Source organism: Toxotes jaculatrix, chromosome 10, assembly GCF_017976425.1.
Source record: "Toxotes jaculatrix isolate fToxJac2 chromosome 10, fToxJac2.pri, whole genome shotgun sequence".
Classification (NCBI taxonomy): Eukaryota; Metazoa; Chordata; class Actinopteri; family Toxotidae; genus Toxotes; species Toxotes jaculatrix.
This window is the reverse complement of record NC_054403.1, coordinates 17,319,994-17,334,356: the sequence shown is the minus strand read 5'-3', so window position 1 is coordinate 17,334,356 and position 14,363 is coordinate 17,319,994. Positions and strand designations below refer to the sequence as shown.

Genomic DNA, 14,363 nt, shown 5'->3' with positions numbered 1-14,363 from the left:
ATCTGTGCGAGTAGATGGGATTATTCTGGAAGTGTGTATATAACAGAGCTGATGGTGTGTGATTCAGTCCTATAAACTCTGTGCTGATAAATTGAGCTTGCTGTGCTGTTTGAACTGGATTCTTTTTAAACCATCAGATCAGAAAAGAGACTGCATGTGGATGTTAATGGTCATGTGGCACTGGTGAGCAGAGTGTCCGGGGTTCGAGCTTTGGTTTGGACAAACATAAAGCAGGACAGTGTTGAGAAATAGCTTGCGCGCTCAGCAAACCTCCCCTGAATGAAAGAGGGCTGAGTATAAAAATACTGAACACAAAGTCACAGACAGTATGAGCTGATTGTTGGCTACTGACACACTGATGTGGGTGGAAAAGATCAGCAATGTTAGTGCAGATGAGCAATGGTCAGCGATGGAAAATGAGATATTTAGTTTAGTATCAAGGCCTTTGTTCATTTTTAGCCATGCTAGCGGCATGGCTCTAGGAATGGCACTGTTGGTTGTTCGATCGGCCCATAATTTTGGCCCACACTGAAATTTCTTAACAGCTATTGGATAGATCACCAATAAATGTTTTTCTGTTGTTGTAAGGAGAAATAATGGAAAGAAATCAGGAAGTCCTGTTGTACACACTGGATCATCTTATTATAAAACACAACAAAAAAAACCTCTTTATATAGTAAATGTTTTTAAATAGCAAGCAACATTTCATAATACTGTATATTACTTAATCTCACTATAATTAGCTGATTTTACCCAAGCTAACAGCATGGCTCAGTGGATAACAGGGTTGGGCAAGGTTTCCTATAGCGCTACAGTGGGGTTCACATTTGTGGTTTTAGGAGACCTGTCTCAAAAATTGTAGGATTATTTTCCAAGAAATTTGATTGGTGATCAGCTGATTTTTGACCAAATGCCTGCAAGACTAAAGGTGTTCTCAGCAGGTTCAGATGTACTTTGTGTTTTGTACTAATTAGCAAATGTTTGCATGCTAACACAATATCTAAGATGGTGTACATGGTGAACATTATACCTGCTTAGCTCAGCATGCTGTACAGCCTCACAGAAATGCTAGCATTGCTTTCGACCTTGTTTTCATATTTCAGACTGGCTAGTCTATCTTGTTACATGTTTTGTAATTTAATCCTATGGCCATCAGCACTAGGTATTTTTGTGTCCTTCAGATCTGTGCAGTATTAGATCCTCAAATTCCCCCTCCCTCAGTATGTGCACCAGCTACAAACCAAGTCATCCAGCTTGCAGCAGATCAGTATCAAATTAATGAAATAAGAGTGAGTTTAGAGTTTGATGAAGAACCCTTGAAGGCCAGTTCGATTCATTTTATGAAAGCTGGTGATGCCTTCTCATATGTTTGCTCTCTGGATTCACAACATTTCCCCGCAACATTAGTTTGGAAAGGCAAAGTCACTGCATCATTTGCTTCATGTCAAGCAAATGATGGCAAGCAAAAACACTTTTGTAAATCAAACAATCTAAACTGTCTTTCGCACTTTCCAAAGTCATGAATGTTTTTCCTGACAGGTAAAAAAATAAATATATGACACTCTGAAACTGCTGAGTGGTAAGAAGCCTATATGGCTGTGAAGTGTGTGGAGTCTTCACGCTTTCTTCTACTAAAGAAAGTGTAATGTTTATAAGACAGTTTATCTTAAATGTACATTTACAACTATATTTTTTCAAAAATCTGAACCAGACTGAACATTTGATATTTGGTACATATTTGTATTTTGTATTTGTTTACATGTTATATCAATTGACATGGACCAGTACATAACACAGTCATTGAGCTGTTGGGTCATCCTGTTTGTAATTTTATCTTTCCATGATCCATTCACCTATAATTTTCATTCCACCTATAAACACAAAGAAAAAGCTTAATATGAGCCTCAGTCCAGGCTGTGATTTGCCTTCACTTCATTTTTAATTCCTGTTTTTTTTTTTTTCTGAGCAAGAGAAACTGCTAGCTATGAGATAATAACATCCGTCCCCTTCTGCCCCTGATATCCTATTTGGACTTGTATCCTGGTGTTAGTTTGGATTACATCCTCCCTCCTAATGAACTACACCACAGTTTACTGGCTCAGGACAGAGACCTGCCTTTCCTGCTCAAATGAACTACAGGAATAAACACTCCAGTTTGAATAACTGCTCTAAAATGCACTGTATGACCTTGGTTTTGAACTTCAGGCTTTAGGATGATAATACTTTATCAAATAACTGAGAAGAAAAATGACTGATCAGGGGATTTGGTGAGATTTTGTTTAACGTTTTTCAAACAATACACAAAACCTTTTTTGTACACCAAAGTGGTTTTAAGAGCTCTGCTTTTTTTAAATACGTTTTTTCCTACTCTTACTCTGAATATAAATATTTAAAAATAGCATTCTGTTCAAATAATATGTGTATTTAATCTTATGCATCCACTCACAGGACAGGGTAATACTGGTTCAAGTCAGGTTTGATATGGACTCAAGTCAAACTATTAGAATACAAACTTGGCAGAGTCTCAGTGACATCTTGAAGGAAGGCATGTCTTGTCTACAACAGTAGTGCTTGATATTAACATCTCGCTCATTGTTTAACTCCAGCCAGTTAAATTTCAGCAGTGTCTGTCACCAGTACATGTATGCACACTACCTGTGAGATGCTGACATTTATCTGAAGATACATTTCTAACAATAATGTGTACTTGAGAACATTTGCAACTCGCATTTGCTGACCTTTTTCTGTCTACCAGATGTTCTACCAGTCTGAGGTAGTGAGTGTCATCTACTGTGCTGTGGTCTGCAGGAGTAGCAGCATGCCTGCCAGAGATCCCAGCAGGATCAATAAACTAATTCGCAAGGTAGGGACCATCATTGGTCAGAACCTCCATCACGGACAATCAATCTCATCACCTCCACGATGCACTGCGGAGACAGCGGAGCTCGTTTTCTCACAGAATCATTTAGCTCTGCTGGCACAAAGTACGTTTCAGGAAAGCCTTCCTACCGTTCATCATAACACTATACAACAGCTCTCCTCTGTGTGACAGGTGAGCACAATGCTGCACTACCATCTATACATACTGTCTGTATCATACTTTTACTGCATTTATTATACACTGCCATTTTGAATAGTTATTGCACTTTATCTATCTATCTATCTATCTATCTATCTATCTATCTATCTATCTATCTATCTATCTATCTATCTGTCTATCTATCTATCTATCTATTCTATCTACCAATTTCATGGGAGTGCACCATTAACACAAGAAAACCTCCACACCTCTTCAGTATTAATTTGTACTTTTTTGTGTAATTTGTGTGTGACTCATGTCTTTGTAATGATGATATGCTGATAGGGACTAAAAATGAATATTAATTTTCAGTCTGAACAATGGATGGCTGTTTAACATGCATCTGTAATAGAGACCCACTAGTGTTACAGGCTTAAGAGGCTATAGACCTCACTCGACAGGGTGCTGAACTGAAATGTACCGTGAAACACTCTGAAATGTGAAATGTTAACAGTGACATTTTAATCTGTAATTTAAGGGGAAAAAATGAAACCTGAGCAGACAAAAATGATCCTTTCAAAAACGAAAGCTTAAAATTAAGCTACAAAAAGATGTATTTTGTGAGGAATTTGGCTCATTAGACTTGAAGGGTGAAGCCAGCTCTGCATGCTCACTATTAGTTCTGGATTAATCTGTTACCAGGCTATTAGTAATTTAAAAGGACGACTGCTGAGTGCTGTTTTACTGTGAAACTCTCACAGTTTAAAGCCTTTACACAAGTGCTGTTTTATGTACGGAATATGAGTTCAGACTATGTTATACAAGGTTATGTGTTAACAAACTAACATAATATGTTAATATTATGTTAATATTATGTTAACACATAACATAAACATGCTCCTTCATGCTGCAATCATTTTCAATTCAGCTCAATTCAGTTTTATTTATATAGGGCCTTCCACAATCAAGGGCTGGGTGAAAAGGAGGAAAAGGAGGAAGATAGGACAGCTGGTAATGTAGGAGAGGAGGAGAAGGACATGCAGCATATAAAACATGATACAAACAGGAGAGAGCCAGCATTCAAATTACAGAACCGTTTTTGAACAGTACTGTTAAGATGCTTTGTTAGAAACCCGATTTTCTTTTTAATCTGCTTCTATTTTCTCGCCAGAAACAAATTATCTGGTTTGTGTATGTTTGTGTGTGTGGATGTGCACTGACTGGTACTCCCTCTGCTGTGAATAGTGCTGGTCACGGCGCTCCAGGCTCTGCTCCATTAAGGCCCGGTTCTCCTTCAGCAGACCCTGGTTCTGCTCTGCTAACTGTCGGTTCTCCTCCTCCATGTTCCCCTTCAGCTGGGTCAACAGCTGCACATGCAAGACCATAAATGTCAGTCAAAATAAATGGCTTGGTGAGATCATATAGTCTATATACGCATGCCTACGAATGTATGTAGAAGTATCTGTTTGCTTTCAGAAAAGTCTCAAAATCAAGATTTTTGCAGTGTGACAAAACTGAGAAGCAAGAGGTTAGTGAAAACTAGGTAGTGAAAAAAAATGCAAAAACGGCTCATCTTTCAGCCTCTTTCTACATCTGAATAGATTTTTAAGCTTAGGAAACACTCCAAGAATGCCTTCCAACCACAAACTATTTCTAAAATCTGAAAACACTTATCAAGCAAGATTATAAAAGCAGGTATGAATACACCTTTACTGAACATCTCTCCAATTTTCCCATTTGTGAATCTTTTTCCAATTACGTTTGCCTTCTTACACACACTCCTGTCCAATCTAGCCCTGTCAGTTAGCACAGCCGCTACAACAGGTCAATTTTGCGCCTACACAGACTCCAATTTGAATTTTTCCTTTTAATCAAAGCAATGAGTCACCACCTTTCTACTACTCCACCTCCCTCTGCAAAACAGCATAATGAGAAACCTGGGTGTGTGATTTCCAGGGTCTAAACCTAACTACCTACAGTATGGTATGGTAGGCGACTGAGGAAGGCATCCAGAAAGGCACATGGGAATCCTGATGCTTGATTAGTTTTAGCTAGTGCTGGGCAATAGCACAAAACTCAGTTTTGATCCAATACCAAGTAACAGCAGGACCAGGATCACAGAAACCAATACCGATATCAGTACTTTTACTTGTTAAAAGCAGCTAAAACATGTCATGATTATCTGTATCCATACTATTAGTACTGTCTTAATACGCTGGTTTAAGGGACAGTTTAAACTGAGTAGGCAAAGAAATGATCTGACAAGAAATGACCTAGAAATAATTTAATTTGTGAAAATAATTTGGTACATTAGCCTCAACAGGAGAAGCTAGTTGGGTGTTTAATTTTATTAGCATTAATCTGCTACTAGCTAGTCATTTAAAAGACCTTTATGGGAAAACACATACTTTCTTGCCAGGAGTTAGATGATATAAAAAACTGATACCACCTTAATACCTACTTGGTAAATATGCAGCTACTGCCAGGAGCTTGTTAGCTCAGCTTAGGGAAGAGCGTGAAGCAATAGTTAGCTTGGCTCTGTTTGAAGGTAAAATCCCCCTACCAGCACCTCTAAAGCTCACTAATGAACATGGTATTTGATTAATCCATACCAAAAAAATGTCCATTTATTGTCTTATGGGGGGTGCTACACTATTTCTTGGCCAAGAGCAGTAACGTGATGGGGTCTCTCCTGGTTGCCATGCAACTGCTCCCAGTCAAAAAAACCCCACCATAATCACATCATTAGTGAGCTTTAGAGGTACAGGTAGGAGGATTTTGTTACCTTTTGGCTAACCTGGCTACATATTTACCTTAAAGACATGAGAGCGGTGTCAATCTTTTCATGGTTTGACCAATTGACAATGATCCAAAGAAAAAGTCTGGTTTGTCTTGAATCTTGTGACAATCCTGTGTCTCTGACATTTCTGGTATAAACTGACCAAATGTCCTTTGCCAGCATTTACAGGACAGCAGTAGTTTCATGAGTCGCTGGATGAAGCAGCAGAAGGAAACATCTGCTGGTTGAGTTAATAAACCATTTACAATTTCCACCTGTTTCATCCCTCAGACTGGAGAGTTTCCAGCATAAAAAATGTTTTCAATATTCAGTGCCTGTTTGACAGCATTACACAGATGACTAAAGCTCTTCTGAAGGCAAAAGATGTCTCTGCTCCTTATTAGCTACTTGGTATTCATTTTCTGTTTGGACCAATATATCATTTTTTCCTGATATGTCAAGCTGAAATTGGGTTTATATCAAGTGCTAGAAATCAGCCAGTCACTGTTCCCCATTGATGCTGATAGTTGTTTGTGCCTGACCACAACTATAAAACACTCTCAAAAAACCTGCAATGAAATTCTAATAAATTTTGTTTAATTGCCCAATTAATTAATCCATTTGTTTCTTTGTTTCAAAAGGGTAATGTATCCGAGTCTTCCTGCTGTGAAGTACTAAATCCCTTTTTTGCATGTGAATGTTCTACCTTTAGCTTGAATACAAAACACCTTTATGCAGGTGTGTAGCTGCATTCCTCTGTGTGTGTGTGTGTGTGTGTGTGTGTGTGTGTGTGTGTGTGTGTGTGTGTGTGTGTGTGTTTGTGTCTAGTTAATACCTGGTACTGGCTGGTGAGGCGGGCGTTGTTAAGGTCCAGGCTCTGGTTGGTTTCCCTCAGGGCGCTGAGCTCACCCTCCAGTCGAGTCCGCTCCAGCTGGGCGGCGCTCAGCTCCCCCCTCAGCATTGAGCCCTGAGCCAACAGCTCCGCCTGCAACGCCAACCACTCCTTCTGGTGGGCCTGTAGCCTGCAACACCGACACACAAGGGCTTTACTCATGGCTGTCATTGTTATGTGTTGTATATCACTGTTTGGTAAGTGCTCTCTAAGCAGAACTTATGATTATTACACAACATGATGAGTCCCCACAAAGCCAAACAATTACCAACAGATAAATCTGACATCATCTCAGAGAAAATGATCGAAGAACACATTATTGAGCATCGCCAGAGTCACTCAGAGGTTTTTGACTATTGCTTACAAAATAGTAGCATTATAGAGGTAAGCAATCATCTTTGTTTCATTTTGTAATGAGAACTGTAATGAGATGAGATGAAACTCATAATGATCACTGAGGGGAAAATTTGTTAGTATTCAGTAATAAACATTAGACATTTTATTTTCCCAGTGTGGATTCAAAGTGTTTTGGAATAAAACTTTTTAATTTAAGTTCAGATTGAACCAGTGTACAGAATTGTTCTTTGTTAAACACATCAGCCACTGTCCATGTACATTGATCTACTGGTTATTTTATAGACTAATGGATTCATGCATTTGTTCAGTCTATAAAATGGCAATCTTTTGTGTGACCAACAGGCCAAAGTCCAGAAATATTAAGGTTACAGCCATAGAAGACAAAAAAGTGAGAAAATATTCATATTTGAGAAGCTGGAACTAGTCATTTTTGTCAGTTTGATTTTTTGGCAACTTCGGGGCAATGGAAACAAGTTGTAAACACAACAATGACAGAAGTTGATATAGCAAACTTGCTAACCAACAGTTACTTATTTACCCATTGAGCAGACCAGTTATTCATTTGGAGTTGTGTTTCTGGACACATGGTGAATGTAAATCCAAAATTCATTCTCTTTTAGCTCTGTTTTTGGTCTCTACCAACTCCTGATGGAAATTTCTAGCTCTTTAGCTCCATTATGTTCACCAGTTCCTGTTTTCATGAAGAAATGAAAGCCACTTCAAAGAAATTACTGAAACGGTAAATTATGAAATTATCAAAACTGTTGAAGGATGAATCGATTTAGGTTTAATAATTCAAGTTCTAGTTTCCTTCATTCAGTTAAAATATCAGACTAAACGAATATAAGAGACAATTTTAATTGCACAGACTTACATAGTTGCATAGTTTATATTTAGATGTTTTTCTCTCACATTTCATCTGACAACTGGAAAAAAAGAGACCTTCCTGATTCCAGCTCAGCAACCCATCATTTGAGAACAGTCAGTCAGTAATCAATTGCATCAATATGATGATGAAAACTTGGTTGATGAACTAATTATGGTACATAAGTATCTTATGATTATCATCATCATCATTACATACCCACCACCCCCAAGATGAAATGTAATCAGAAACACTTGTATCTGTTTTCCGCCTCAGATCTTAGTGAGATGGGTGTGAGGATTAAATGCAAAAAGATGGGATCAGGAAAGCATTTTTCAAAAAATCTGTTGTTGTGCTCTAATAGTTTGTTGCACTAAACTGTTCTGGGCTTAAATTTTATTGTTCCTGCATTCTGTACATTTGCATTCAAGTGCCTGTGCTGCTCCTCATGATTCACTGTATTCAGATGAACTTGATAGGCATGAAGGCCAGAAAGAATGATTGGATCTTGTGAATATAATGCTGAAGAAGCTGACTGGATTTGTTACCTCTCGTTGTCGTCTTTCAGCCTCTCCAGATCTCGTTCTCTCTCCAGTCTCCTCTGGGCCTCTGCCTCCATCTCCTCTCTCTCCTTCTTCATCTCCCGCTCTCTCTCCTCCAGCTGGGTTTTACCGTCCAGGAGCTCCTTGTACCTTGAGAATGCAAACACAACATTCACCCCCAACAAAAAATAAATATGTACTTAAAATGTACGACAGGAAGAGACGCTGTGTATTTCTAAAGAACGCAATTTGTGTTAGTGGGTTTATGTGCTGTTCTTGTATGTATTTCTGTTCTTAGGAAGTCCTCACTAAGATATAAAAAGACTCAAAATTCTCTATAGTAAGAATTTTCACTTTATAAATGAGTCTAATTTAGTGCCCTGGTACCTGGTCTCCAGCTCCCTGTGCTGGGCCTCCAGGCTGCGGTTGTTGCTCCTCAGCTGCGAGTGTTTGTCCAGCAGCTCCTCCAGCTCCACCTCCTGTCGCTGCTGCAGCGCCGTCATCCGCTCGTGATCCCGCCTCAAAGCGTCCATCCTGGCCACTGACTCCTCCCGCTCCCGCACCCACACCTTAGATTCAGCCTCCAGAGCCACACACCGGGCCTCGCTCTCACTGCAGCGCGCTAACACCGCTGAATGTTGGGAGCTCAGGGATGCTTGGTCCACCTGTGCATGGGTGTTTTTGTGTACAAAGGTTTAACAGAAAGCCAACAAACCACAGATAGGAAGTTTTACGTGCACTGTCCTTCCATAAAATGTACTATGGACATGAATTTGTAATATGCAACAATGGATATTGTGGTCTTTTTGCTAAGCTAAGCTAATCAGCTACTTGTTACAGATACATATTTACAATACAGACAGGTGAGGGGTATCAATCTTCTTATCTAACTCCCTGCAAGAAAGTGAATAAGCATAACAAATAATTTCAGATATAATCCTGTTCATCTCTGTCTGTGTGTTAGGTCACCTGTAGCTGGGTGTTCAGCGCCTGCAGTCTGGTGCAGGAGTCCTGAAGGCTGAGGGAGTGCCGGCGCAGGGCCTCCAACTGCTCCTTAAGGTGCTCACACGCCTCCTGGGACTCAGATAACCGCGACAACAAAGCCTCCTGTCTTGCAACCACCACTGCTTTCTGAGGTAGAGAAAAATCTCTTAATTTTCATATTGATAGAGAGTCCACAGCCACGTGTAGGAGCAGCTGACCTTTCAAAACACTCTCAGTCAGGTAGCAGCTTCATATGATATTAGTGTAAATCTATAAGAAATGTAAAACCTGCACACTTATTTGTGACTTATTTTGTAAAATCTGCTCTGATGGATAGATTAGAAATTTAGGTAAATTTAGATGTTCTATTTTGCAAAATTGCTGAAGGTTTAAAATCTGTTGCTTTATCCAAAATTAAAATTAACTTCCAGCACACCACAACTCCGCTCTCCTCCCACTGCACAGTGTGAATTTATTTTTGCAAGTACTGGCATAGCGACAACACATTTCATGTGTGCATTGTCTAGAGAGTCTGCGGCTCAGTTCTGGTGTGCCATAGCTCTTTTTCCATTTTGGATTCTTTCACATTTTCTACCAACACCTCGCTGAATCATACTGCTGCACAGGGAATTTCTTCCTTTCTGCTTTTTCACTGTACCATTCTCTTAGCCAGTGTCAGAAATGGAGAGTGACTACAGACATTTACTCCAGTGCTGTACTTTGGTGTAACTTTGAGGCACTACCATTTGATGCTGCTTTCTACTTCTGATCCACTACATTTCAGTAAAAGGCAAAGCAAGGATTAGAAAAACATCTAAAAAAAATTAATACAAATTGAGTGGAGTGGTATGTTTACTTGAGAAAAAAATCTGAGTATTCCTCTATCAAGAAGCATGCCTGCACCTTAGTAGGGATGGGGACTGGGGATTGAACCCTCAAGGTGATAATGCCTTGATTCATCTATCCTAATGTAAAACTTTAAATCTTGATGGCATTGATGCTGTACCATACCTACTAAGCAATGCGTTGAATTAAATTCCTGACCTTGGTAATGCTGGAGCTGCCCCTTACAGCTTGATGTTAGAGTTTATGTGTGTGTGTTTGAGAGAGAGAGAAAGAGTAAGAGCCGAAGCAAGAGAGCGGCAGAGGAGATAAGGAAGATTAACAGTAGCCGAGGTGACATTATAAAAACTGATGAGCAGAGATAAAGCAGTGGTTCTGGAAATAAAGTGCTGCACTTGGGGAAGTGGCAGTCTACTGTGAGTAGATAGTCGTCAAACATCCCTAGAGCAAGAATTTCAACATAATATAGATCATCTCCCTCACAGAAAAGTCACACTGAACCACACAGACATCCAAGTCCCACACATACGCACAGAGTAATATATTCAAACACAGATACACACCTCTTTTTCCAGCTCTGCCAACCTCTCACTCAGCTGCCTCTCTGTCTCTCCTGTGGCATAATCATGGGTCGTGGAAAGGTCACAACCTTTGCTGGATTGATCCAGAGATGACGCGTCCTGAGTCTGTGTCTGAGAAATGTGCATTTTGTTTGACGAGTCTGAATTTGAATTAGACGTAGAGTCCACATCCACACTTCTTCTTTCCTTTTCCAGCTGGAGAAGAGATTCCTTTTCCTTAAGGCACTGGGAGAGCGATTCTATTCTCTCCTTCGATTGGTTGAGAGAATCTGCAGCCACCTTTTGTTCAGCTTCGGCTTTTTGTAGTTTCTGGCTTAGACGTTCAACTTCAGCAGACAGTTTCTGAGAACGTGCCTGCTCATTGGAGAGGTCCTAGACAGAATGAGATAAGGGGGAAATACAGTGTTCAAACCTTAAAATATGTGGAAAGTGAAAGGGTGTACAAAGTACAAATCTAAACTTGTGTAAGTGTTTATCAGTGTGTAGACTATAAAATGAATATATACAACCAAGAAAAAAAAGTCACTGACTTGACAGTTATCAATCAAACTGTGACTTTGGCTAAATCCAATCAGAAACCAAAATTGATTTTTTTCCCCAGATATTTAATATTTTTTTGTTTTGATTGTTTTTTCAAACGTGCAGTATATCAATATTTTTGACACTTGCTAATCATCATCATTTTGTGTCATCACTTACAGCTGTAGAGTTGCACAATGCTTATTTTTGCATCTATAAAATGCAAAGCATTGCACTTTAGGATTGCTAGCAGAAAGTATCTCACATGTTGTGGGTGTTCATTTTTTTCTTTCCACTGTGGGAATTTTTGAGGGTACTATACAGCACAGTAAACACTGTGCACTTACTATAATAATAGGGCATAACCTCGGACACTACTGTTGTGTTCCTGGGGCTGATTTAATTTTTTCCACCTCTGAGCAGAGACTCCTTTCACTCCTTTTCACATTTTAGGACGATAGTGTCCATAAACAACAGACTGAAAAATCCAGCTGATTACATTCTTTGACCTCACAGACTTTTGTCGCTTTCTTGTATGAACAGACTGAATTAGTATTCAGTGCAGACATAGACAGGTGTGACTGGACTATTATTACTATGACTTTATAAGAACAAATCCCAGTTTAAAAAGGTAATTTCTTCTGCATAGATAAGGTAAGAAAGCTGAGTTTACCCTCCACTGCATCCCTGCAGCAGAGATTACTGTCAGTGACTAAACTACCACATCACACAGACACACACACACACATACACACACCTGGGACAGTGAGCTAATCTTGGCCTGAGCGTCTGCGTACTGCTCCTGCAGCTGCTGTTTACCCTGCTCCACGCTGGTTAATCGAGTGCTGAGGTCTTTCTCCAGGTCTTGCAGTCGAGTGCAGAGCTCTTTCGACTCAGACAACTGCTGACGCACACTTCTACACACACACACACACACACCAGCAGCAACACAGACAGAAGGTTGAATGAAGATAGAGTTGACATTATAGATAAATGCATGGTGCAGCCGAGTAACTCTCTGATGCCTTGTAAAGTTAATTGCTTGCCTCAGCTCGTGATCAAGGTTAAGTGCGTCTACAGGAGTGTGTGTACCTGTGCTCAGCGTCCAGAGCCCGAGCTCTCTGGTTGCTGTGCTCGAGGGCCAGGGTCGTGCTCTCCAGCTGCTGCCTCAGTCTCGCTGCCTCCCTCTCTCTCTGCCTCCCCTCCTTCCGTTGGCCATCCAGCTCTGACTGACACACCTCCTTCTCCTGCTCCAGGCGCGAGGCCTCCAGCAGTGCCTGGTCTCGCGCCCGGGCAAGCGATTCAGCCTCCAGGGAGGCCTCGCGGAGCTCTGCCTCCAGCTCCTCCTCCCGACGGCGAGAAGTCTCCAAACTGCGCCCCTGACGTTCAAGCTCTGCTTTGAGAGACTGGGTGGTGAGCTCTAACTGTTCGGCCTGGAAAAAGAGGAAAGATAAATGATTGGTGCTTTTTTGATTCTCACTTTAGATTGCCTACACTTATCGCACCAGTTTGGTCACCTATGCACAGTGGAAAACAACAAAAGAGACACAAGTCTAGAAGCCCTATGGAGCAGTCTCCATTTTGTTTATCTGTTGTGCAGAGATAGAGAAAGTATTCAGATCCTGTCCTTTAGTAAAAGAAGTAATTCTGCAGTCTAAGGGTGCTCCTTAGACTGCCTCCTACATTAAAAATTTTACTTAAGTAAAAGTACATAAGTATTATTACTAATATAATTCCCTCTGAACTGAGGTAAAGTATTAAGTGAAAGAAAATGGAAATGGTAAATGGAGGAAGTAAAGTACAAATGACTCAAAGTTCTACATAGGCATAGTACTTCAGTAAATGTACTTACACATGAAGGTAACACACCCACACACCAACAGAGGCAGGAAAGAAGAAGACTGCACACTTGCAAACATGAATGCCAACAATGCAGGGTTTAAAATGTTTGAAAAATCAGCTATGCACATGTTCAACTAGGAAGAGAAAGAGTTGCCTTCAAAACATAACTTTTCTTTGTTTACAAGAAAACTCAAAAGAATGAATGAATTGACCAAACCAACACAATGGTGTAGTTGTGTTTCGTAGTTAATAGTTCAGTAAAACCCACACAACAGCAAGGAAGCAAAGGGGAGAAAGAGGATGTAGATGAGTTGTAATTTCCTTTTTGGGTTTTATCCGCCCCTCCAGCTGTGAAAGAAGTAGAGTCTACTTCATGTTTCATTTAACACACACACTGTTATAATCTCCATTAATTCTGACTCTGCTTCTTGATCTATTGGTCAGAATATGAAATCTGCCTCAAACATAACAGGAAACTATTCTGTTTTATAAAGTAGATGTGATTATTTGGTGCTGACTGTGCTGATGTGCAACTTAAGTTATCATATTCTAAAACCAATGTGAAAGCAGAGTATTTCCTCTTCTGTAGAGGATTGTTGTTTAGGTGTTTACAAATTAAAGGAATACTATTGTGTTTGGTCATTAACAGATTGGTGGAATAACTTGTGCTGTATATTACAACACTAAAACAGTATCCCGGGTTGTTGCACTATTTTACCATGCTAACAACCAGATATATTGAACCCAGTTTGTCGGGATATTATTGCTGGAACACATTTGTTTTTATAGCATGTTAATTTTCATTAAACTGGAATCTGTACATTATACATTTGACACATGTCTGAACTTGGCTCTAAATAGGAAAAAAATACATTTTCTCAGCCAATACTAGGTGTATTCAAAAGATAAGCACAGCGATGTGTAGGTTAGTAGATATACAGTACAGGTATGACATCCACAATAAAGGTTGGATCTTCTCTTTATAAAAAGACGGTTGGTAATACTATAGAATAGTACAACATCAAAAGAAGGATTATTACAACTCTTTCTGAATGTGAGGTATTCATGAGTCCCTTTCATGGTATTTCTTTAATGCTGACTTAGCTCTGCTCTTTTCCTTATCTTGCAGTTTCTCTGATG

The 14,363-nt window shown here is 39.8% G+C and overlaps 1 protein-coding gene across 2 annotated transcripts in view; it reads right to left on the bottom strand.

The window, feature by feature from the left end:
* ccdc88b (coiled-coil domain containing 88B) overlaps positions 1-14,363 on the bottom strand; it is a 43,742-nt gene that overhangs the window by 7,412 nt on the left and 21,967 nt on the right. For both annotated transcript variants that reach the window (XM_041047949.1, XM_041047950.1), the window contains exons 17-24: positions 12,474-12,814; positions 12,139-12,298; positions 10,845-11,234; positions 9,424-9,585; positions 8,842-9,119; positions 8,461-8,604; positions 6,634-6,820; positions 4,241-4,386 (exon numbers count right to left, since the gene is read on the bottom strand). In XM_041047949.1, coding sequence (XP_040903883.1) covers positions 4,241-4,386; positions 6,634-6,820; positions 8,461-8,604; positions 8,842-9,119; positions 9,424-9,585; positions 10,845-11,234; positions 12,139-12,298; positions 12,474-12,814 — 1,808 coding nt within the window. The remainder of the gene's footprint in view (positions 1-4,240; positions 4,387-6,633; positions 6,821-8,460; positions 8,605-8,841; positions 9,120-9,423; positions 9,586-10,844; positions 11,235-12,138; positions 12,299-12,473; positions 12,815-14,363) is intronic.